The sequence below is a fragment of the Lissotriton helveticus genome, chromosome 12 (assembly GCF_964261635.1).
Source record: "Lissotriton helveticus chromosome 12, aLisHel1.1, whole genome shotgun sequence".
In the NCBI taxonomy this organism is placed as follows: Eukaryota; Metazoa; Chordata; class Amphibia; order Caudata; family Salamandridae; genus Lissotriton; species Lissotriton helveticus.
In genome coordinates, this window is record NC_136073.1 from 695,507,422 (window position 1) to 695,534,567 (window position 27,146).

At 45.7% G+C, this 27,146-nt stretch overlaps 1 protein-coding gene across 2 annotated transcripts in view; it reads right to left on the reverse strand.

The window, feature by feature from the left end:
• Nucleotides 1-27,146, reverse strand: part of HYDIN (HYDIN axonemal central pair apparatus protein) — a 3,619,565-nt gene that overhangs the window by 3,436,690 nt on the left and 155,729 nt on the right. For both annotated transcript variants that reach the window (XM_078670948.1, XM_078670947.1), the window contains exons 2-3: nt 12,665-12,811; nt 794-919 (exon numbers count right to left, since the gene is read on the reverse strand). In XM_078670948.1, the coding sequence (XP_078527074.1) occupies nt 794-919; nt 12,665-12,796 (258 nt within the window). In that variant the 5' untranslated portion in view covers nt 12,797-12,811. The remainder of the gene's footprint in view (nt 1-793; nt 920-12,664; nt 12,812-27,146) is intronic.

The following is a 27,146-nucleotide window of genomic DNA, read 5'->3' on the forward strand; positions in this document are numbered from 1 at the left end:
CCTGTTCATCATGGGAACAGTCCAGCCCAAACTGCCAAGTCAGGTCTTCCCTGGACCGTAAAAAAGCATCCTGAAACCGGTTTTGGGGTATCATCCATCAGCCAGGCTATCTTGAATCCAGTGGAAAAGTGAGAAAGGGACCCAAGTCTGGGCATACCCTGCCCACTTAGGGCAAACAAAGCAAAAACAAGGAGATGATGGACGGAGCGCTGAAACTTTTCAGACACTCACAACCAGTCACAGATCTGGGTTGAATTCATCATCGTTACAAATGTCACACTACAACAAGATGGAAATACATGCCCCTATTACACAAATTTTTTTTTATATTTAATGCTCATTTTCTGGCAGTTAGCTTCAAAAAAGTTTATTTTCAAACAAGAATATCCTTGCTGTACAATAATACCTAAGTATGTAATCAGGAACACAGAATTTCGGAAAAACGACTTTGCTCTGTCAAAAAAAAAAAAAAAAAGAGCACAAGCAATTGGTCTACATAAAGGATTATTGAAGCTAATCTCTCAAGGCACAGCAATGGGTACTAAATTGAATTAAAATGCACAGGTATTTTTTACCTTTCATGAATAGAATACTGCATAAACATAGGACAACATTAAAGGTGAGCAATTTGGGGGAAGGTCATAGTGATGATGGAAACCATTTGAAGTATTTTTTTTCTTAACACAACTCCATTTTCTGCAATGAAAGCACCAACATATATATATTTGTGACATTCACTTCTCATATTGATTTGTTGCAGCAACGTGCCGGGGCCCAGTGAGAGGGCTTTTACCTTCTGGTGGGAGGTCTCACTCATGTCCAACAGCCGTAGGATTTTGGGCGGGTGCATATCGCGGGTTCTCGCCAGTTTCTGCTCCGTGGTGAGTGACATCTCCATCAGGAACGCCGAGGGAGTCAACTGGAACGAAAGACCAGAACTCCATAAATGCCGTCTTTCAGAAAAGGTTTTGCTTGTTAAAACACGCGGCTGATGAATAATTTGTGCCTTGCAGGCACCGGGATAGTCCTCTGCCCCCACAGAGTTCTCCTGCTCAAATATTTAGAAAAGGGATGAATTATGCATCAAGGAGTACGCGCTCGTTCCACTCTATTACGGCTGCCTGAGCTCTGATTTGATATGGCATCTGGCCTTTATTTCTTTATTTGCTTTTTTATTTCTCTTTTAACGTCGTTTGTTGGATCACCCAAGTGATCAGAAACCACCCCTCTGGCGATTATTTGTCGCAGCGTGGAAAGGAGACCTGTGCGCTGCGCACATACAGGGCACTCTTTTCTTACAACCGGGCAGGTCCGATGCACGGCTAGCCGCAGAGAGACACAGGCCATGAAGGCATAAGGAAGTAGGAAACGGGCACAGTGAAGAGAAGGTGGTTGAGGGCATGCGAAGAAACCGACAATAAGACACATGGGAGAAAGGCATGGGGCAAGCGGACAAGGCTTAGAAGGAGAAAGGCAAGACCAATATGCGGAAGAAATACACCCGATGAAGGCTCATAGAATGATGGGTTAAGACTTAAGACCTACAGGGCGAAAACAGATAACACCAGGGCACATGGAAGAAATACATGAGATGAAGGTACATAAATTAATGGGGTCACAAAGCACAGGGAAAGGAAGGACAAGGCCCAGAGCAAAAACTGTACAAGACGAGAGGGCACATGGAAGAAATACATGAGATGAAGGTACATAGATTAATAGGGTCACAAAGCACAGGGAAAGGAAGGACAAGGCCCAGAGCAAAAACTGTACAAGATGAGAGGGCACATGGAAGAAATACATGAGATGAAGGCACAAAGATTAATGGGGTCACAAAGCACAGGGAAAGGAAGGACAAGGTCAGAGCAAAAACTGTACAAGATGAGAGGGCACATGGAAGAAATACATGAGATGAAGGTACATAGATTAATGGGGTCACAAAGCACACGGAAAGGAAGGACAAGGTCAGAGCAAAAACTGTACAAGATGAGAGGGCACATGGAAGAAATACATGAGATGAAGGTACATAGATTAATGGGGTCACAAAGCACAGGGAAAGGAAGGACAAGGTCAGAGCAAAAACTGTACAAGATGAGAGGGCACATGGAAGAAATACATGAGATGAAGGTACATAGATTAATGGGGTCACAAAGCACACGGAAAGGAAGGACAAGGTCAGAGCAAAAACTGTACAAGATGAGAGGGCACATGGAAGAAATACATGAGATGAAGGTACATAGATTAATGGGGTCACAAAGCACAGGGAAAGGAAGGACAAGGCCCAGAGCAAAAACTGTACAAGACGAGAGGGCACATGGAAGAAATACATGAGATGAAGGTACATAGATTAATAGGGTCACAAAGCACAGGGAAAGGAAGGACAAGGCCCAGAGCAAAAACTGTACAAGATGAGAGGGCACATGGAAGAAATACATGAGATGAAGGTACATAGATTAATGGGGTCACAAAGCACAGGGAAAGGAAGGACAAGGCCCAGAGCAAAAACTGTACAAGATGAGAGGGCACATGGAAGAAATACATGAGATGAAGGTACATAGATTAATGGGGTCACAAAGCACACGGAAAGGAAGGACAAGGTCAGAGCAAAAACTGTACAAGACGAGAGGGCACATGGAAGAAATACATGAGATGAAGGTACATAGATTAATGGGGTCACAAAGCACACGGAAAGGAAGGACAAGGCCCAGAGCAAAAACTGTACAAGACGAGAGGGCACATGGAAGAAATACATGAGATGAAGGTACATAGATTAATAGGGTCACAAAGCACAGGGAAAGGAAGGACAAGGCCCAGAGCAAAAACTGTACAAGATGAGAGGGCACATGGAAGAAATACATGAGATGAAGGTACATAGATTAATGGGGTCACAAAGCACAGGGAAAGGAAGGACAAGGCCCAGAGCAAAAACTGTACAAGACGAGAGGGCACATGGATGAAATACATGAGATGAAGGTACATAGATTAATAGGGTCACAAAGCACAGGGAAAGGAAGGACAAGGCCCAGAGCAAAAACTGTACAAGATGAGAGGGCACATGGAAGAAATACATGAGATGAAGGTACATAGATTAATGGGGTCACAAAGCACAGGGAAAGGAAGGACAAGGCCCAGAGCAAAAACTGTACAAGATGAGAGGGCACATGGAAGAAATACATGAGATGAAGGTACAAAGATTAATGGGGTCACAAAGCACAGGGAAAGGAAGGACAAGGCCCAGAGCAAAAACTGTACAAGACGAGAGGGCACATGGAAGAAATACATGAGATGAAGGTACATAGATTAATAGGGTCACAAAGCACAGGGAAAGGAAGGACAAGGCCCAGAGCAAAAACTGTACAAGATGAGAGGGCAAATGGAAGAAATACATGAGATGAAGGTACATAGATTAATGGGGTCACAAAGCACAGGGAAAGGAAGGACAAGGTCAGAGCAAAAACTGTACAAGACAAGAGGGCACATGGAAGAAATGCATGCAACGAAGATACAGGGTCATAGGCAGGGTAACATGGCAAAGGGGTAGAAAAACCAACAAGACATAAGAGAGGAAGAAATAAGGTAAATATGCACACTGAAGAAAGAGACAGTAACGAGGTCCCCTGGAAGGAAGAAGAGTAGGCAGTAGGACACAGAAGGGAAACTAAGTCAGTATGTGGAAAAGACCCAAACAAAAAGGCACAGATAAAGAAGTGACAGCAAGAAGATACAGAGAGGGAAATGCAGTCTTTATGATAAGAGAAAATGATAAGACAAAAAGGCACAGGGAAAATCCCTAGGGCATTAAGGCAAAGAGAAAGAAGACAGTGCACAGTGAAGGAAGAGGAGGCAGACATAGAAAAATAAAAGAGACAGCGTAGCCGTAGACAACAAGTAGGGCATGAAGGCAAAGGAAACGGTTTGTTAAGAGTGCAAAGGAAAGGGAGAGTATTTGTATCCCAGTTGTAAGACAGTGGAATGGCATGGAGGATGAGCAACCTAGTTTTCCTTGTGTGCAAAAGCGTCAGAGTTTTGGATGAAGGCGGTTACGGGTTACCTAATCTTAGGACACCCCCGTGCCGCACGGCCACCAGCTGTCGCGTGTGCCCCCCGCCTGCCACTGCTCTCAGCCTCGCTGAGCCTTCCTTCCTCCTGGCCACGCCCCCCGCCGTCGCTCGTTGCTCGCCCGCATTTCCCTGCTGTTCTGTTTTATTGTAATTGTATTATAAGGTAAATTGTATTGTAAATTGCTTGTATTCCTATTTTCGTTCCTTTTTGTCCTGTTTCCCCCCCTGTGCAGTTTCCCCTGCAGTGCGCCCACCCGCCCCGCTTCCCGCCGCCGGGAGTGTGGACACTCCCCCTTTCCTTCTGTACCCTCCCCGCTCCCGCCTCCCAGCTGCTCCTCCCTCCCTGCACTTGGCCATAAATGGTGACAGTGCGGCACGGGTGAGTGTGACCTAATCTTAGGACACCCCCGCGCCGCACGGCCACCAGCTGTCGCGTGTGCCCCCCGCCTGCCACTGCGCTCAGCCTCGCTGAGCCTTCCTTCCTCCTGGCCACGCCCCCGCCGTCGCTCGTCCGCATTTCCCTGCTGTTCTGTTTTATTGTAATTGTATTATAAGGTAAATTGTATTGTAAATTGCTTGTATTCCTATTTTCGTTCCTTTTTGTCCTGTTTTCCCCCCCTGTGCAGTTTCCCCTGCAGTGCGCCCACCCGCCCCGCTTCCCGCCGCCGGGAGTGTGGACACGCCCCCTTTCCTTCTGTACCCTCCCCGCTCCCGCCTCCCAGCTGCTCCTCCCTCCCTGCACTTCGCCATAAATGGCGACCGTGCGCCCGCGCAGGGGGCGCGCCGAAGGCGCGCCAAAGGTAAGCCCGTCTGCGCCCGTCCGCGCCTGTACCGCGCCCAGTGCCAGGATCCCTGGACCCCACCGTCACCAGCCCACCCGCCGCACCTACGACGCCACCGAACTCTACGCACTCAACGCCGGTCGAATCCCGGGCTGCTATCGAGCCACCCCAGGACGCATCCACGGACCCTTATGCTGCCACTCCTGCAAGTTCACCTGCATCCGGACCTGCACCACGCCAGCACCGACCAAGCCAAGCACCAACAGCAACCACCTGAAGTGCATCCTGCTCAACACCCGCTCCGTCCACAGACACGCCGTCGAGCTCTGGAACCTGCTCGACACCACAGCCCCAGACGTCGCCTTCCTCACGAAAACCTGGATGAACGCCTCCTCAGCGCCCGACATCGCCATCCCGGACGGCTACAAGATCACCCGGAGGGACCGCGTCAACCAGACAGGGGGAGGCATCGCCATCATCCACAGGAGCACCATCCGCATCACAACCAACACCGACGACACCCTCGCTCCCGCCGAACACCTGCACTTCCAGATTCACATCAACCCCAAGACCACCCTCAGAGGCACCCTCATCTACAGACCCCCGGGACCACGCACACAATTCAGCGAAGACATCGCCGACTTCATCAGCCCGCACGCCCTCCTCTCCGCTGACTACATCCTCCTCGGGGAACTCAACTTCCACCTGGAGAACAACAACGACCGCAACACCACCACCCTGCTGGACAACCTCGCCAACCTCGGTCTCAAGCAGCTGGTGACCACCCCCACCCACTACGCCGGTCACACACTCGACCCCGTGTTCTCATCCAGCAAGGACATCACCTTCAGCCACGCCACCGGACTCCACTGGACGGACCACAGCTGCGTCCACTTCAGCTTCAGAAGGACCATGATCCACCACCACCAGCATCGGACCTGCACCACGCCAGCACCGACCAAGCCAAGCACCAACAGCAACCACCTGAAGTGCATCCTGCTCAACACCCGCTCCGTCCACAGACACGCCGTCGAGCTCTGGAACCTGCTCGACACCACAGCCCCAGACGTCACCTTCCTCACGGAAACCTGGATGAACGCCTCCTCAGCGCCCGACATCGCCATCCCGGACGGCTACAAGATCACCCGGAGGGACCGCGTCAACCAGACAGGGGGAGGCATCGCCATCATCCACAGGAGCACCATCCGCATCACGACCAACACCGACGACACCCTCGCTCCCCCCGAACACCTGCACTTCCAGATTCACATCAACCCCAAGACCACCCTCAGAGGCACCCTCATCTACAGACCCGCGGGACCACGCACACAATTCAGCGAAGACATCGCCGACTTCATCAGCCCGCACGCCCTCCTCTCCGCTGACTACATCCTCCTCGGGGACCTCAACTTCCACCTGGAGAACAACAACGCCCGCAACACCACCACCCTGCTGGACAACCTCGCCAACCTCGGTCTCAAGCAGCTGGTGACCACCCCCACCCACTACGCCGGTCACACACTCGACCCCGTGTTCTCATCCAGCAAGGACATCACCTTCAGCCACGCCACCGGACTCCACTGGACGGACCACAGCTGCGTCCACTTCAGCTTCAGAAGGACCACGATCCACCACCACCAGCAACAAGTTGCACGCAGAAGCTGGAACAAGATCACAGCCGACCAACTCGCGACTTCCCTGAGCATGAACCCTCCCACCAGCACAACGAACCCAAGCCAGGCGGCCACCAACCTCACGAAGTGGATCAGCAACTGCGCAGACGACCTCGTCCCCCTGAAGACCCCGCCTAGCAGACCCGACAGCAAGAAAGCCCCATAATTCACCGACGAACTCAAGAGCTCCAAGAAGAACTGCCGAGCCCTCGAGAAAGCCTGGCGCAGAGACCCAACACCGAACAACATGACTGCCCTCAAGCTCGCCACCTGAAAACACCACCAACTGATCCACGCCACCAAGAAAACTGCATTCAAGGAACGACTGGACAACAACGCCCACAACAGCAAGGAACTCTTCAACATCGTCAAAGAGCTCTCCAACCCCAACGCCGGAAACAACGACATCACCCCTTCGCAAGACCTCTGCAACTCCCTCGCCTCCTACTTCCACAACAAGATCGTGGACATACACAACAGCTTCAGCACTCAACCGACGCTCGCCACGACTGAACCACCGCCCCCCACCACCACCCTCCGCGCCTGGACCCCGATCAGCACCGAAGACACCATCCGCACGATGAACTCCATCCACTCCGGATCTCCGACCGACCCCTGCCCTCACCACGTCTTCAACAAGGCCGACGCCGCCATTGCACCCCACCTGCGGGACATCATCAACACCTCCTTCGACACCGCTACCTTCCCGGTGAGCTGGAAGCACGCCAAACTCAGCGCTCTACTAAAGAAGCCATCAGCCGACCCCACCGACCTCAAGAACTACCGCCCCATCTCGCTGCTCCCGTTTCCCGCAAAAGTCATTGAGAAGACCGTCAACAAGCAGCTGGCTGCCTTCCTCGAGACGAACGGATCCCTCGACCTCTCGCAGTCTGGATTCCGGGCCAACCATAGTACCGAGACCGCCCTGATCGCAGCCACCGATGACATCCGAGCCCTGCTCGACAACGGAGAAACAGCGGCCCTCATCCTTCTGGACCTCTCCCCGGCCTTCGACACTGTCTGCCACTGTACCCTAGTGCAGCGCCTCAGCAACGTCGGAATCCAGGAGAAGGCACTGGAATGGATCATCTCGTTCCTCGCCGGAAGGACACAGAGAGTCCGCCTCCCCCCGTTCAGATCAGAAGCCACCGAAGTCATCTGCGGCGTTCCTCAAGGCTCCTCGCTCAGCCCAACCCTCTTCAACGTCTACATGAGCCCCCTCGCAGCCATCGCACGCCAACACAACCTCAACGTCATCTCCTACGCCGACGACACCCAGCTGATCCTCTCCCTCACCAACGACCCCGCCACCGCCAGAGCCAACCTACACGAAGGGATGACTGACGTAGCCAAGTGGATGATGAACAGCCGCCTGAAACTGAACTCGGACAAGACGGAAGTCCTCATCCTGGGATCTTCACCCTCCGCCTGGGACGACTCCTGGTGGCCCCCCGCCCTGGGCAGCGCACCCAAACCAACAGACCACGCACGCAACCTGGGCTTCATCCTGGACTCCTCCCTCTCCATGACCAGACAAGTCAACGCCGTCTCCTCGGCGTGCTTCAACATCCTGCGCATGCTACGTAAGATCTTCCGGTGGATCCCCACCGAGACCAGGAAGACGGTCACCCAGGCCCTCGTCACCAGCCGTCTGGACTACGGCAACTCCCTCTACGCCGGAACCACCGCCAAACTCCAGAAGAGACTCCAGCGGATTCAGAACGCCTCAGCACGACTCATCCTGGACATCCCCCGTCGCAGCCACATCTCCGGACACCTGAGAGATCTGCACTGGCTCCCGGTCAACAAGAGAATCACCTTCCGTCTCCTCACCCACGCGCACAAAGCCCTACACAACCAAGGCCCAGGATACCTCAACAGCCGCCTCAACTTCTACGCTCCCACATGCCAGCTTCGATCGACCGGCCACGCCTTCACTGCCATCCCCCGCATCCGAAGAGCCACCACAGGAGGAAGGTCCTTCTCCTACCTGGCCGCCAAGACTTGGAACTCCCTCCCGACCCACCTCCGCCGGACCCAGGACCACCTTGCCTTCAGGAAGCAGCTCAAGACCTGGCTGTTCGAGCAGTAGCGGACCCCCCCCCCCCTCCCCTAGCGCCTTGAGACCCTCCGGGTGAGTAGTGCGCTATATAAATGCTTGATTGATTGATTGATTGATTGATTGATTATGGAAGTTGCATTAAAGACATTACACATTACAGGGCAGCTTTTATGTCAGGAGATGGGTCACTGGGTTGAGAGGAGGTGATTGTTCTGAGCTTGCCGGGGCAGATTACTCTTTGATTGTGTTTAGAAGTCTACATCTGAAGATTGTGGGAATAGGATGTGTTGGGTGTTCTGTGTTCACAGAGTATTTGGGTATGTGTGATGTGTTCAAGTTAATGTGCTTGAAGGAATGCTCTCAAGTGTTGGAACTGGTGTGTTCTGAAGTACATGTCTAGTGAGGCTTAATGGAATGGGTAATAATATATAACATGAAAGTGCTTGTGGAAGAAAAAATTGACTGATTTGCAGACTTTAAATCACCTCCTGCATGTGATCCGGCTTCAATTTGATGTCAAGCAGTTCATTTTGGGGAGTGGATAAAACATTTGTGCTCGTCAGTAGTAAGGAGCTGTAATGAAGTACGAGGTGAGCAATCACACCTTTCACAATATTTATGCCTTTGGTAGTAGAGTCAATCTGTGGAAAATCAGTTTAAGTACTATTGTTTTGGTGTAGATAAACTGGACGGGTGGTTGAGAGAGGGAGGACGTATTGAGAAGCCGTGGTGACTATCGTGAGGGCTGGCTATGTGTTTTGTCCCAGACACTTTCTACCCGTGTCAGTATAGGAATAGCAGTGTTCCAGGTTACGGTGCCCAACAACCTTGATTATGCATGCATTATGCTGTTAAGTTCGATTAACTGGGAAGTGTGCATGACATTGGGGACAAGAGGGCTGAGAAGTGTGAGCTAGTGTTGTAGCCAGTAGAGCTAGCTAGGATTGTGTGCGAGCTAAATCCCTGGTCACGTTTGAAGCTTTTAGCGCCTTCAGGATATCAACAAATATAGTGAAGATAAGGAGATTACTGTCTGAGGAATTGATCAGGTACAGTGCATTTTAATATAGGACATGATGAATCACACAATTATCTTTATCTGAGATAGTATGTTTAATCACTTTTAGGCGCATCTTCAGTAGGAGGGTGACAACACATTTAAATGCAAAAATCTCAGAGGTCCAAAGCTAGCACAAACGTTGCATCACATTTAGGTGAAAAAACTCCCAGTTCAGACGAAAACAGATTGCGTGTAAAAGTTGCACCTCAATATGGCATCACATTTGGTGGATAGCGCACTAAGGTGCCAAATCACAATCGATGCAAAACCAGCACGAGTATGCATAAAGTAGAGGAGCATAATTCATGTGACTATGCAAAATCATCCTTGGGGCAAAAATAAGTCGTATTGTGTTATCACAGCATATAGGGAATAGGTTTAGGAAGTCTATGAAGTCGCCATGTGCTGTGACCAGTGGAGAGAAACCAAAGTGTCTGGAAAGGTGCTTTAGATTTAGGGATAGCCCACAAGGTCCACTGCATGCCAGCAGTCACAGTGCTTACAACAATGAATTCACAATAACACGGCGCAGGTCGTCACCTTTCAAAAGAGTGCGCGCTAATCATGGGAAACAGGGCCACGGTAACTAATCAACCTGTGGGCCCTTTGGGTGCTGCAGAGAGGGGCACCGTCATTTTTGGGTAATCTGCTTTACTTGCCCTTTGACGCAGAAAAGTATATCTAAGTAGCTGCGTTACCCAAGCACAGCTTTTGAGGTGGTGAGTGGACCTGCGATAGGTATATATTACACACTCACCATATGGTACTTAATTCCTGAAGGACCTGCATGAGGAAACCTTGATAAACAGAGTGCCCAGAAACCGCAAGGTGACCGCAGCCCGGCTGCTCAGAAAGAAGCAACAAGCGCATCTTCTGGGTAGAAGAGCTGCAAAGACGTAATTCATTGAGATATGGGAGTGTCTGCACCGTCCAAGGCAAGTGACATGCCCAAGCAGGTCTGTACCCTCCCTACATACCTAAAAGAGCAAGGAGCCAATTGGCATCACTCCTCCAGAGAGGGAGCGTCTAGTTTTCTAGGCAAGGGAAGAGAACAGTGACTAATACAAGGAACTTGGTAATTCATTGGACTGCAACAGTACTGTAGCCCTAGATACCAGTGGTAAATGCCAGTATCCCCCACAAGATGTTGTTCAGGGACTACATACTACTCCAGGGCAGCAAGTTAAAGCCTCACAGTGTGCACACAACAACCCTCTAGTAAAGCTCCAAGGCTGCCATATTGGTCTGTAAAACGTCAGAATTTGGGAAACCATTCTGATCAAACTATAGATTGGAATGAATCATATCACACAAGAATGCCGAAATATATTAGAGGATTTCCTGTGTTTGACAGAATACGCTACAGGAGACTGATAATTCTTTAAAAAAAAAGAAAAAAACTTTAGTCTAAAAAAAAAAATCATTGGACTTTGGAAAGATTCCTTTTAACTGTCAATTACTTCAACCTTTGGCAAGAGTGAAAAGCAAGCAGCACTAGGCCACATCTGTATTTGCCACCACACTGTCCAAAGCTGGACACTAAAGATGTGGTTACACACAAGTCAAACACATCTTCCATCTGCAACCTCAGACATCGAAGCAGGATATATTAAGCTTCTAATACTGTCCGAGTATATTTCCATCCATATCGGAGTTAGAGTGGCATTGCTTTTCCTCACCTGGTTTCCGGAATCCGACTTTTAAATATCGTCATTATTGGGATATGTAGAAAAACATCCTTTCTCCTATGTTCAAATCACAGACATGGTGACCTGCTGACCGCACCAAGCCTCCACCACTGGGATGACTTCAATTCCTAATTATTTACAAATTGCGACCTACCTCATTAACATTCAATAAAAATCGCAATTCCTATTTTTTATACATATGGCCCGATGTTTCTTCTGGCTGCTTGCATAGAAAACATTATTCTAGAATACCATCGCTGATGGACACGGCTTACCATTCCCCTTTGCTCAACAAGAAAACACTCTGATACCAGAGAGAATTTAACCTGATATGAGGTCTGTAGCACTCCAACAAGAGATTTTAGATGAAACAGTACTCTTAATGACTACATTAAGAAGGTTACAACTTGTACATAATATTTTGACACATAATTATATTGTTTTAAATCACTGATGAAGGGAACACTGTTTGCGAAACCAGATTTCTGCTGTTTGTTTTCTAGCACGGACTGTCATTGGCTGTGGTATTCTGTGGAGGGTTTGGGGGACACAATGTCAGACAATGGCACTGGGTACCATAAAAGAACAGACAGCAGAAATATGGGTTTGCTTGAGGACAGACGAACCAGGGTGCATCGCAAGATGGTATGCGGCATTAAGACTATCAGGGAATCTCCACAAAAGTAGGCCGCTGGAAAATCAAGTATCATAGACAACATGCAGCATTTCAGCATTGTCTTCGCGACCAAATGACTAGGACAAGTAAAGCCACCAGACTCAAAGATGGGAAATATATCCCCTCTATATATGAGCAAAAGGTACTTGGACCTCAAGACTAAAACCTCCTTATTTCCCATAGATGTGAAGTTAAGTAACTTCACAGTTACACTCGTTGCAATCCCTTGTCAACAAACTGAAGTTTATTTTGATTCATGATGGAAAGTAGAATGATATTAGCAGGTTTTTGGCTCTTGCAAAAAGAAGAGGCCACAATGAACTTTCAACTCTTAAGTGTTCTCATTGTTCCCCCACAGCAGGGAAAACTCAAAAGTATGTGAGTCTGTAAATAACAGATCAATGAGGTGAAACCGCTATTCTAGAAGTAAATATTGACTTTCTTCAAACAAAATAACATGAAGAAAACACTGTTTTCATCCATATTCAGAACGCATGTTATTTCATGCTACTTAATGGCACAAAAAAGACAAATTATATATTTCAAAGCCGTATTACAAAGAAATGCTTGGGCCTTCCCATTAGCCTAACAATGTGTCTGGGAGACAGTCTTACTCACTTGTTGCACAGACTGCCTTAAAAGGGATTTACCTGTGAATGTCTTACCAATATTGTTTCTTCATCCCTTGTGAGCTTTGGATTGCGGGGTGGTAGTGTTTTTCTCTGGAGTCCATCAGGCAGCTGAAGGGAAAGCCCGGTAATGGAGTCCAAAGACCCATGTAACTTGCCTGTAGGCATTTTGGGTTAGCTCATCTGCAAAAAAAAAAAATAATTTATGGTTAAATGAAAAATTGCAAGGAGGGAAAAACTTGGTATTGGATCACTGGTATACACTTAGCCACTGACCCTGGTATAAGACATTTACACTCAACAGCGAAGGCATGGTTTTAAAGTTCTAAGCCCAGAGGAACCAAAGAATCAACATTCCCAAAGTCAATTCATGTGTGTTGCTAGCCATTTTGCCATCAATACCATACTACCTAGACAGGAACATCAAAAACAAAACTGTTTTGCCCATCACTTAAGAGCACCACCATCAAGAGTTGTGCATTTATTTGGAACAGGTGCAGGAAACGTTTTGATCATAATTGTTGTACAAAACGACAGCTTTTTGGTACTCAGAGCTTTCGACAGATTGAGTTGTTTACTTAGAGCAAATGCTATTATGGAATAAGGGCATCGTTTCTTCTCATCAACAGCATACTTGACGATAAAAACTAATTTCAGTTACACCTATTGTTAGGGATATATTTACAGGTTTACACTATATGGCAAAAGACTAGTGTTGGTTTAAAGTAACAAGAGATAGTCTTTTGACTCATTTTGATCTCGTGTGAAGATGAATAGCTCTGACGGCTGCTGGAAGGGATTTTTGGGGGAGGGTGACAGGATGCTGAGCAGGGTTGATTTTCATATTTTAGGTTGGGGTGCATCATGTTAAGATGGCAAAGGCAGGTTGATGATGTTCCGTTAATTGCTTTGTATGTAAGAACTCGTAGAGGGGCTTTATTCTAGGTAGAAAGTCAACCAGCCTTGTTACTATATTGGAAAGCAGGTATGTGCCTGGGGAGATTAAATATAGTTCTGCTGACAAAGTTTAGAATTGTGTCCAGTAGTAGAATAATGGGTGAGGTGAACTAGTAGGGAGCTGCAGTCGGCTAATCTCCCACTTACTAGCAAGCTGACCAGCACCTTGGCTGTGTGGAATAGATTAGAAGCACAGATTTGTTGAATGTTTAGAATCTGGTACCTTACAGCAGTGGTTGCGGTTGCAAGAAGAGATTCCACACAAATGGATATGTTAAAGACCCAAGATTCTGTCAGAGGACATTACGTTCATGGGGTTAAGACAAAGCAGATTGAGTTAGAAAGATAAACTGAAGCAGAAGATTATAGGACGCCCGTCGTTAACGAGTTCACCATGAAGGAATGCAGGGCCACCCAGTAGCATAAAGCTGTTAGTGGTAAGAGAAGATGATGTCACTCACCAAAGAGTGTTTTATTGTGTTTTTGCAACATAATGGTAACAACGTGAATATGTCCTCCGGCAATTACAATATTGAATATAAACATATATTGCATATTTATAAATTGAACAGGAGTATGCATTAGTAGATGACTTAGGGCAAGACTACAAGTAGTCTCAACCAAGTAAACCATACAGAACCAATAATAGCAATTGTGCTAGATGGTAAAAAATTCCCAATTTATTTGTAGTTCGTAGTGACAATGACACTAGATTGGGCATCTCAGGTGTAACTGCCATCAAAAATCAAGTACGGGTGGGCAGTTGCAGCCACTGGGAGTATCTGGGATATGGTGATGTGGCATCCAAAATGACAGCAATGGATCTTTCCACTGGATTTCTGCAACGCTGATTCAGCTAAGCTAACCAATACCTCAATCCATTGTTCCACCAAGGGTTTTCTACGGATTCCCATATATTCCTCCAAGCACCTGGCAGCCCCCCTTCCAGTGCCGAGCTCTCCACGTCCACTTTCCAACTGATGTGTGCCAGGCCACTTGGTGACTTCCAATGCAGCGCAATGTCCCTGCCAGCTAAACCCAGGGCCAAATCTAAGAACCTGTTGCCAACCTTCCTCAATGCTCGTCTACTATACAGGCCTAGCAAGTACATCTCTGCAATATGGAGTATTTGCCTTGCCAGGGTTCTCTCCAATTTTGAGGTGACCCTTAGCTAGAAATGTGCAATCACTGGGCAGCTCCATGTCAGGGCACGTTTAAAATGCCAATATCAAAATAAAAAATGTAGAGCAAAAATCAAATTTGGATAAGAAGCCAAAATTATAAATAGCCAAGTCAATGAAAGCATTATGCATTTTATATGATAATTATTATACCGTGATGTAATAAATCCTAATCAAGCTTCAAATGTTGAAAAAAGAAATGAGACTGTTGAATTTGGGCTACATATGAAAATGGGGTCATCTTAATGAAAAATCGAAACTCCCTTTATCTATAAAACCCTCCTTGAGGCTACAAAACAGTTAAAAACTGCTTTATGAAATTGTGAAGCTTTTTATTTACCTGTAGTACTTATATGGAATAGGTACTCTAGAACACATCACTACTGAGAACTGGAAATCATGAATCCATATCAGAACCCTGTATTAACTGGGAATCAGTACTTCAAATGTTATCTAAAAATCCAATACCCTGTCATGCATTCCTTTGACTGCAAAGGGTTCCAAATCTTCAATATATTCCTTCTCTGTTTAAGGAATGTATGCATGCGACTGCAATAGAGCAGCTGTAACTGGAAAGCAGTGGAGCACTGTAAAAGTAATCTAAACTCCAACCAACTGCTTATCAAGCATGGCCATATAACTCCTTAACTATGTCCACCTCTAAAATGAAAAAAATGGATGGTTTCCACAACCCAACAATGTAATAATGAACTGTAGGGTCTAAGATTGTCTTTTATAAAATCCCCTAGGAAAACTCTTTTTGTACAGCAGTTACTGAAAAGTAAACATGAAAAGAACACGTTCCATATTGTTTTCATTCTTAATACTGTCAGTATCTGTGTCCAATTCCAGCAAATTGGTGTCCATCCTCTTAGTTTTGGGATTATTTTCCCAGAATACCTACATCCCGTTATTCTCATCGGAAACATGACTATTCTGCATTGAATATGCCTTAGGTTATCCAGCAATGCTATGGGGTCCATCAGCAGGTTTTTAAAAGGAACCAAAGAGTATTATATATGTTACATGTTTGAATAAGAGGTCGTTTCTGGAAGGGTGGTGGATTCCCAATAAATAACACCAGTGATTGAAGGACTGAGGGGCCCTGCTACTGGCGACTATCAGCAATGAACAGGTATGGAACCATATGATGGAATCTGCTTTTTGAGGTGGTATCACCAATGCACAGCCAGACGAGCCAAGTCCCATGCTCTAGTGACTGAAGTCAAGAACACAGTGCTACAGAAAAAAAGGGATTCGTACTGATCAGTGAAGCCATGCACAAAAAGGTATGAGAATCACAGTTTCTAAGTGGGGCCGAGGCTAACAGGAATTCAAAGGTAACAAGCATTTACAATGCAATGGTTTCGCCTTTTGAAAAGTTTGAGCTATTGGCATTGTAAATGAAAAAATTTGTATTTATGTGTTGGTTTTGAAAACAGATAAATAAATGGCATTGTCATTTACAATATTGGAAAATGGTACGTGATAGCGCGATCACGACCCTTCCTAGCGCACAGCTCTGTTGGTAATATGTCCTTCTTTTCTATATACTCATTTGATTAAATTTCAATTATTCCAAAATTTCAAGATTTGTTCAATTATTGCATTTATTTAGAGTCAACAATATCCTTGAGATATCACTCGTCTCAATTCAAATATATTTTGTTGTAACATCCGTGTGCTTTTTAAAGTTCATAGAATGTATTCAAGCTTCATACAAACAATGTATACTTTAGGTTAATAATATAACCTTCGTTCAATTCATTGGCCCGATGCATTTCGGGACCCATGTCCCTTCCTCGGGGACATATTACCAACAGAGCTGTGCGCTAGGTAGGGTCGTGATCGCGCTATCACGTACCATTTTCCAATATTATTCCTATACTAAGGGACCGGCAGCCCTTAATTACCGAGCTGCACGCCAAAGGAGGACTTAAGTTTGCATGAACAAGTAAATATTGAATATAAGGAGTGCCTACGGCCTACCCCCATTTCATTATTGTCATTTACAATGCCAACAGTTTAATCTCTGGCAAATGCCACACAAAAACACAGACCCACACACACACACACAGAGCCACACACACACAGACCCACACACAGACCCACACACACACAGACCCACACACACACAATGCTATTTGTTCGCAACCCTGCCGACGGGGTTCGAAAATGTTACAAACAGATCTCTTGCTGAAGCTCTCTATTTCTAATTGACCCCCTCCGCCCCCAACTCAACCACCTACTTAATAGATCTTGCACACGAATATGAAGTCTGTGACCACAAATTCTGCACAGATCAGCATAAGCGATCATAAAAACAGAAGGCAAATTTGAGGTGACGAGTGGATATAAAAGATTCTTTCAATGGAGGCATACCAAAGTAAGCACGGAATTCTACATAGGCGCCGGTTAAAAGGGTATCCTGCAGGTTACATACCAACGTTCAACCGAATATGCAAATTTATCTACGGCCTTTAAAGTAAAACCAGACAATCTCTACATTCTTTCACAATAAAAACAAATGTTACTTCCATGCTCAAGAGGTGGAATAATCTGTAACAATGTTACCCACACGGGCGTAATTGAAACGTTTGTGTTCCCAAGAGGAGCCCATTTTAGGTATTTTGATGCATTATGGACCTAGCTCCAAGAAGGAGCCGCGGATAGCTACTTAATGAACGTACATCGCAACAGAAGCGCGCCAAATATGAGCTGTGTGCACAGAATAGCATGGTGTGTGTCGTGAGATCAGCCTGCACACTCCAGCATGCAACAGGGATGAGCATGTAATTGTCACAGTAGAATGCACACTGCTGTTTTTGAAAGGACATACATTTACAATTTCAGGCAAAACAAGATACTGACTTCATTTTTGGTGATTTTTCAACCTCGTGGTCCTGATGTCTAAATTCAGCAGATTGGTCCCTAACCCGCAGTTATGACATATTTTATATGTTCCCCAACAAATCAACTGAAAAGCAGACTCGATATGGGGAAAGCAAGCCGGGGATCTGTCGTGGCTAGAGTAACATATAGTACATCGCTGGCACTTTGTATTCGGCGGGGACCATGGGAATGCGTTAACAGTGTCATATTTTTAGAGACACCAGTGCTGTTGTCAAGACATTATATGCCAGGGTATTGCGTTATGCAGTCCTGTCAATATTTATGTTCCAAGAAACGTCCTTGTGATAAGTATTTCATGTAGTGCCAACATGCCACCCGAAGATCTTCGCAGCGCTCAAGGCAACACAGAGCTGTAAAACCCGACAGAAAGATCAGCGTATGTAAACAGCAGCAGTAAACTCACTGTGTGCTGAAAAGTAAACTGACACCTTCAGTACTGCGCTACCATGCAAAGCAACAATACCACTGGTAACAATGTCACATATAGAGCCTCCGAATCGAAAATACGTCTTGAGTGACATGGAGTAACTGTAGTTAAGCCAATGTTTTTATCAACGTTGGAAGGGTGATTTTAATCAACCTAGGAAGGTTAAAAGCCCGAGGCAGTTCTTCAGGCAACACAAATCTCAGCAGTAGGCGATCGTCCCTCTGAGGTATGTTAAGAGTTACAACCTCAAGTGCATTCTCGCCGTGGGACTCCACCGGCACTTACAGGCATTTTATGACGCTGCTAAATCCGAAGCAAAGATTAAGAGACAGGAAATGAGAATCGCTCGTTACCCTTTAATCCTTGGCTGCCCGGGGGCTTCCGGCTGCATGAGTCACCCTCCGATGTTCGACGCCCCCGGTTAATCCTCACATTCTGGCGATTAGTATGTGGAGCGATCCCTGCAGACACTGCGCAGCCATAACTGGGACTCCATACTCGGTGCACGAGCCTGCCTGCTGTCAACACAGTGCAACCCTGGCGAACCGGACTCCGCGGGGTCCTAACGCCGGCGCCTTCCTACCCAGCCAGCCCTTGGGGGTCTGAAACTTTCCCACGCTCGGGGGCGTAGCTAGCAACAGTGCAGCAGGCGCAATGGCACCTAGGGCCACGGGTGTCAGGGGCCCAATATACCCCAATCAGCTGCTGGTGTTGTCTTCTTACTATGAAACTAGGAGACAGTGAGATGGGGGCGGGTACTTTTCTTGCTTGGATTAAGGCCCGGCTCACCCTTGCTACGCGTAACACCGCTACCCACGACCAGCTTCCATTCCACCGGTGTTTCTGCTCTCTTCTTGGCCATTAATTGTTTTAATTATGCGGTTAACAATGCGGTAACTCAGCGACCCAATGAACTGCTGCAGAGAACATTTTATTTGTTTTATGGTTTCAAGCGCGCAGCTATCATTAGTTGGCAGTGGCACCAGTGCTTTAAATGGGTGAGTGAAAGAACATGACGGGCACACGGACAGTGGGAGGGGGGCGGGAACGGACAGCGGGACATCGCGCAACCCACCCCTGCAAAGGACACTTCCGAAATGGCTAAAACAAAGCATTAAAAAAAAAAAAAAAAATTTAAAACACCGCCCACCGCTGCATGACGATTGCAAAGGGGCGGGATGAGTAAAAATCGCGGGAACGCCCACGAATCTGCTCCGGCAATGACGGACAGATCTCTCTTCCAATGGCTAGCCTCCATTTATGGAGCTAGCCAATGGAAGAGAAGGCGGGACCAAAGCCAGTACTGTTCTAACATTAGATTTCGCCTGCGCGAACGCTGCTGCGCAGCGGATCGCGAGGCGAAACCTAAAAAGCAGTGATAGTCCTGTGTGTTAGATGCTATAAACTTTGTCTCGATTAAGAATACACGGAAATCATTGCAAATGGGCAGGAATTTCAATGATGCAATTGAGGAGTGTTGCCTAAAAAAAGGGAGTGATGTACAGGGAGAAAGTACACATTGTGCAAATGCAGCTCTCCAAAGGCATTATGTATATAGATCTCATTATATTGAATACCCCCCTTCCACCATTAAGATGAAGCTCTAAAGAAAACCTGCGGCAGTTATCAACAGCTTGTGCATGCCTCCTTATTTACAGCCTAGAACAGAGTACTTTGAAACTATTACAAAAGGGTAGAATGGGGAGAATGAAAGAACATTGGGATACAGTGTGGTTTTTTTAAAGATTCCCCTCCTGCTTTTTCATCCCCGTTGGGGTATTCTATAAATGTGGTCTCAACTTTTCACTGTTTACATAGCAATACTTCTCAGAGGATGGGATTAAGAATATGACGGCTCAAGCAAAAATGTTTACTTTATTTTAGGGTTTTATAAAGAGTTACCCATAAACTAACTTGTGTCAGGCAACTGTACCTAATATATAAATAGATTTATATATAAGGAAAGAGAGAAGTACATCATAGGTGACAAAAAAACGGCAACACAGTTCTACAGTGAATTTAGATGAGGTGAAGGAAGCTGGAGAGTAGGAACCACAGACTGAATGAAGTAATGCTATTATCTAACACAAAAGATAAACAGCTGGTAGAATGCTGGAAGACTTTTGGATCAAATCAAAACAGTCATACGCAAGCAGTAGCAAAGCTGACAGAGCCAAGGTGGCTGCCTGCATGGAGGCAAAGCAAGTACATGGAAGGCCCATGAGGGCTTACTCGAGCAGCGTAGTCTATGGCTGAAGGTGGAAAGACTGCTCCTGCAGGCAACTGAATGATAGATGCACAGATGAGATGGGTACAAAGTTAGCATTGGAAGGTTGGAGTCTTCAGGAAAGGACGACTTGGACAGCATGGGACTCTCCATACAGGGACTTTGGGTTTATCGTACCGTATGGGCTAAGGAGCAGAAAAGAAATAAAATAACTAGGGAAGGGATCGAATAAATGCTTAAGCACAAAGGTACCTGTATTTGGTGTTATAATCTAGAATTCTTTTAAGAAATCGCATATATCACAGATAGGATCCTCCAATGCCCCCCCCCCCCCCCATTCCGCCTGTTGGGGTAGGGGAATTCCCCCACCCGGCTAAACACAAAACCACTAACAAATTTGTGGACCTGGCACTGGTACTAGAGAAACGCGCCATTACTAAGAAATGGAAGGCTGCTATTGGCCCCCAGGTACCTAAATGGAGTGAGACCCTGCTGAGGTGGGTAGGCTATGAAGGCATAGTACTACTCCAAAAGGTAAGGAAACGTTGCTCTCAATAGATAAGGCTAGAGCCTTGGACGTGCTAGTGGAATGCTTGAAATACCCTGACGAAGACATAGTCGGAGAGCACTAAATGTTCTGAATCACACATACACAATGACTGAACTTGAGAAGTGGGACACACAGAAGGTAACTTTGATTGGAATAATGGAAGACGTGGACCGACTATGAGAGCATAGGGCCTTAATCTCATTTACTGCAATATCCTCAGTAGAGAATGCTTTCAGTATTTCACTTCGATTCCATCAAGATGGCAGTCAGATGTGCCACACTTTTGGCATTAATTCAGAATGTTAGCACTCTCTTTGTTCATCAGAACACTGTAGTAAAATGCTGCTCACCTGGGAATTAAGTGGAAGTCTGCTGCTGGTGTGGAAAGTGCATGTTTCAGTCTACATGTCAGAATGTTTTAATGAAATAAGAGGAAGATATATGAGAACTTAATTAAAACTAAGTATGGGCACATTTTGCGGATCTGCGGTCCGCGAATTCGCACAAAATCGCAAAAAAGTCTGCATATTCGCGGATTTTCTCGCGGATTTTTTTGTGATTTCCATCTACTCAACTGGAGTATTTTCTACTGGCTAATCAGTAAGTGCTACCTCGTTGGGTAAAGGTATAGTGCTTTTCCTACACTGCAGCTGCGTAAAGGGCCAGAAGATTTGTCTCCACTGACCGTGTGTGCCTGTAACTTTGCCACGCGCCAAAAGGCGCCGAGGTCCCTTGAGTGAGCTGTCCATCATAGTTGGGAAAGGGCAGGAAGACGTTTGATATCGCTAGTGTTTGGTGCGGGGCTAATATGCGTGTCATCAACATGCCACTTGTGTATAAAGGGTCAGAGAGCGAGCAGGGCAGCAGGTGAGGAGAAAGCAGCCTCCTGGTCACAAGAACTACACGGGGATTGCGCTCGAGAAACTCATGGATTCAAAGACCTCCCTCGAGTATTACAGCTAATTTTCGACAGCAGATATGGGGTTAAAGCACACTTGCCCAGCCTCGACCGTGCTCACTAATGTTTTGGGCTGATTAAAACATTACTGAATTTGAGCTTCAACTCGGGCACCTGCTATATCTGTAAGTGCTTCCTGTTGAGGTTTAATTTTTGTGACAGGAGCCTCGTGCCAGAATGAATCCTGCCCTGCATAGTTATACACGAAGATGCCACCGTTTTGTGCAATACCTCTACTCAACTGGAGTACTTTTTACTGGCTAATCCAGTAAGTGCTACCTCGTTGGGTAAATGTAAAGTTCTTTTCCTACACTACAGCTGCGTAAAGGGACAGAAGATTTGTCTCCACTGACCATGTGTGCCTGTAAGTTTGCCACCGCGCCAAAAGGCGCCAAGGTCCCTTGAGTGAGCTGTCCATCATAGTTGGGAAAGGGCGGGAAGACGTTTGATACCGCTAGTGTGTGGTGCGGGGCTTCTATGTGTGTCAACATGCCTCTTGCGGGCGCGCAAGTTATAGTTAACTGAGCTAACTATAACGGAGGAATTTCAAAAGGTTTTGTATGAGAGAAATGTTCAGCTAACTATAACGTGTGAAAACTTGGGTTTTTTCAATGAATTTGCAAGGTTTTTTAAATGCTAATTCCTAACTATAACGTTTGTGAAACCTATGGTTTTTTCAGTGAATTTAAAAGGTTTTGAAAATGATAAGTTATAAATGTATTAATTATTATGTCTTTCTTTTTATACTAATTTCTTATATTTTTAATATAAATATTTATATGTATTTAATTTTTTAGATTATATTTCATATTCTTATTATAAAATAATAACAAAACTAAATTGCAAAGTCATTTTTGGATAAATTATTGCTTGACTTCGGTTGCAAGTGTAACACAACTCCAGCAATGCTCTGGGGTCCTATGCTCACAAAGCTGTATCAATCCTTACACCTGCTTCAAGCATGTGCAAGGTTTTGATGCAGCATAAGTTCAAAAGTGACTGAATGAAATGTTATACATTTCACTCAGTCACTTTTAGGAGGCGTTGCTGCACCCTCTTCTGCACAGGAAAGCCTCTTCTGGCGCAGGTCTTTACAATGTAATGCACCCTCCAAATGCGTTACATTGTTAATAGCACACACCATGGCACATCTTTTGCACCACCGCTATGTCTCAAAAGTGACACAACGGCTGTGTAAAAGACGCACAAGGGGATTGTAAATCCGCCCCTAACACATACAAATTCACCCAGGCAGTTTCACCAGCAGCGCAAATTGAAGCATAGACTTTTAACATATTTATGTACATATGTTACATTCAAGTACTTCGCACATACTACAGTATACTATAGGTAAACACCTTATAGATTTATGCTGTACCACTTCCTTATAGCTCTGCACTTTCACATTCTCCATACACTAGTAATATATTCATTCATTCATTTATGAGCTACACATTCATTCTGACAAACTTTTACATACTAACATAGAAATATAGTTCTTTCTTTGACCAGTGAAGGTAGTTCTAAAAAGAACTGTTTTTTTTGTTTTGTATTTTTTGTGTTTTCTCAACAAATTCCAACTGGAACAAAAGAATGAAAAAAAGAACAGCTAATGTCGAGGACAGCAATGATCCTGTATCCTGCGTTTTATCAGGTCGATAGACTGTTCCCCAAAACACAAAATTTTATCGCAATAAATGCAATGAAATTTAACTTTAGCAAAGTCAGAATCAATATGTGGGTGTGGACTGCTTGCTGAAAATACTGCCGCAGATGATGTGCTTGGTGTAGCAGCAGGTGGGTTCTCGTGCAACCTCCGTCTTTCAGCTCGAGCAAAGTTCTTGGGGTACAAGTTTTTCACGTGTCGCACCATATTTGCTGTGCCAAAGGAGTATTTTTTACATGGATCACCCCTTGGAAGAGTTTTTTGGCAAATTTTACAGGTTACTTTTGCAGCATTACCCTTTTTTTGACCTTCTGGAAAAGTGAAAAACTTCCAAATTAGAGCTTCTTTCCTCTTCTTTGGAGCTTCTTCAGGAATTAAATATTCCTCTGAAGAACTGCTGGAAGATGACTCCATTGCTCTTATTATGGCGATCTTCCTTCTATTTGAGAAGATTCTCACAACAAATGCTTCTTCTTAGAAAGTCGAATAATTATAATGGGACGGAACTTTCAACACTCGCAATAGGAAAAGTTACGAACCAATCAAATCTCTACTTTTAAAGTCACATGGCTTTGCGTACGCTTATGATGCGCTTGCGCAGCTTTCAATACGAGTACGCATGATCTTCTCCCGCGATTTGTGTAATTCTTTTTAAAAGTAATATAGGATTATTAAAAGTATTTAAAAAAATCATAGTTATCCCAAATGTCTGCCCTTAGTATCTACATTAACCCCTCTCACGCTGGTGACGGAACCGCTCCGTCACGCCCCTCGAGTGGGCTGTGCTGGTGACGGAGCGGTTCCGTCACGGCCCGTTCGCTGCGCCTGCGCGGCGTGTTCTATTGAGCGGGCGGGGCCGTGATGGAACCGCTCCGTCAAAAGCACAGCCCACCCGAGGGGCGTGAAGGTTCCGTCACCAGCGTCGGAGCGCGGCACGGCCCCCCCCCCCGCCCCTTAGCACTGCAGCGGAATTGCCGCCGCAGCGAAAGGGTTAAATACATACATGTTTTAAACCGAGTAGAAACATTGCCCCCTTTCGCATACAGAACGCTGTACATGACGTAACTCCGAAGCTTTAATGCAACGCGTAACGTCAAAGCATATTCGTACCGTATGCGCGGGTACAGGCGGAGTATGATAAGCAGTACAAACTATGGTGCGATCACCCTCTCAGTGACAAATCAGAGCTCAGGGCGCGCTAAGGACAATGATTACAAGTGCTGACTCATTGCAGATCCGATTCTGGGCCTGCCTCTGCGCACATGATAAGACCGCCCCCATCTCTCTCTGTTGTTAATTGTTGGTGCACACACTCATACTTGCACATGCGCGGTGCACGCCCGCCCACACTACCCACATCCCACCACCAAGCATGCTTGCTATCATTTAGCATGGAAACCAATATATTAGCCAATGTGATGTCCCCCAGGGCCATCATTCTTATAGACCGCGAAAGCGCTACCAATGACGGCCCTGGACTTGGTTTGGTCAGCCCCCGCGGTTCCCATATAATGCGGGCACTGACGTGAGCACGCTCTCTTTTGCCTGCCTCTGCTGCGATGACAGACAGCCTGTCGAAAACACCCCAAACTCAGTAAAACCGCAACCTTTCAAGACACGACAAAAGACGACAGAAACAAAGGTAAGAGAAGACGTCACAACATCAGCCTCCACTGTAAATTGTATATACATAATACTATTTTTTTATCCTTCATATGGCTTTCCTACCCAGCAATGGTTTTAAATTGTACTTACATAATTTAAATATTTCTTTATAAGTCACGAGGTCCTATACACCTCTAATCCTAAAAATTGGGCGTGCATACATTTCTGTGTCGTATTTCTGTACTACGCCACGTGCTTAGGCCTCTATTATTATTAATTGTGCGTCCATGATAGTATTTTTTTTTCTGCCGTCCCAGGCCTTTATTAACTTATTGATCTTCCTTTGTTTGCTGGAGCTGCAACAGTCTTAACTACGGAATATTAAGAACCCACATTAAAATTCACTTTTGATAGTAGTTAGGCAACTCAGTTTACGATGACTAATCAAAACGTCCTTTTGTTTCCTTCAGCAAACATCCTTCAGAAGCAACCACGGCCTATCGAGCAACAGCAATGGAATTCTCTGCAACTTATTGAAAATACTTTGACGTATAGAAGCAGAGTTCAAGTCGAGTGATGAACTCCGGTGGCCGCACTCTTTATACAAGGTAAGCACAGCAGCCTATATATACAATACCTTCATAGCAATGCATTAGAAATAATTCGGCATAAGGGGCGTCAGTAACGCAGTAGGCACTTCCATATAGACACCACTTGAACGCGGCACTATAACAAGTAAAATGTACCAGGTACACTGCACTCGTAAAACTGTAGTGTAACTTTTATTTATGAAAGGAGAGAGGGCCATATTATCAAACCTTGGCAACAGAATTATCGCCACTTTATCGGCAGCAAATTGCCTCTAAAGTGGCCATAATAGGTTTGATAATATGCTTATGGAATTCCAATTGAAGCTCATGTTAGATGTGAAGGACATCTAACAGGAGCTTCGATTGGAATTCCATAGAACATATTGTCAAACCCATTATCGCCACTTTAGCGACACTTTCCTGCCGATAAAGTGGCAATAATTTTTGTCGCCAAAGGCTTGATATTATGGCACAGAGTGCGTAGTGTACAGCAGCTTCTCTGTAAAATGTATAATTACCTCCGAGCAGTGACAACAGATAGGTTACAACAGTTTGACAATTAGATCATCAACCCTATTACGCCACTTTTGAGTCACTTTTAACATGGGTAAAGTGATGCAAGGAGCTAGTAAATCTACGTCTGGTTCAACAAAAAATCCTAACTCCAGACTCTGCGACACAGTTTTAATGTTGTTTTCTCTCTCTCTCACTCTCTGTGACATCATTTCTCTCTCTCTCTTAAACTTAGACACTGCTGTCTACTTGGACGTCTAGAAGATCAGCCCACCTGAAGTTGTGAACTCCACTTCCTAATGTGTTTGGCGCAAAGTTTACACAACGGTAAGCACAGAGGCCTAGATCTACAAATCCTTGATAGGAATCCATTAGAAATAATTCGGCATAAGGGGCGCCCGTAACGCATTAGGCACTTCCATATAGACACCACTTGAACGCGGCAATACAAGTAAAATGTACCAGGTACACTGCACTCGTAAAACTGTAGTGTTAGCTTTATTTGTGAAACGAGAGAGGGCCATATTATCAACACTTGCAACAAAATTATCGCCACTTTATCGGCAGCAAACTGCCGCTAAAGTGTCCATAATAGGTTTGATAATATGCTCTATGGAATTCCAATCGAAGCTCATGTTAGATGTGAAGGACATCTGACATGAGCTTCGATTGGAATTCCATAGAGCATATTATCAAACCCATTATCGTTACTTTAGCGACACATTCCTGCCGATAAAGTGGCAATAATTTTTGGCGCCAAAGGCTTGATATTATGTCCCAGAGTGTGTAGTGTACAGCAGCTTCTCTGTAAAATGTTTAATTACCTCCGAGCAGTGACAACAGATAGGTTACAACAGTCTGACAAACAGATAATCAACCTTATTACGCCACTTTTGCGTCACTTTTAACATGGGTAAAGTGATGCAAGGAG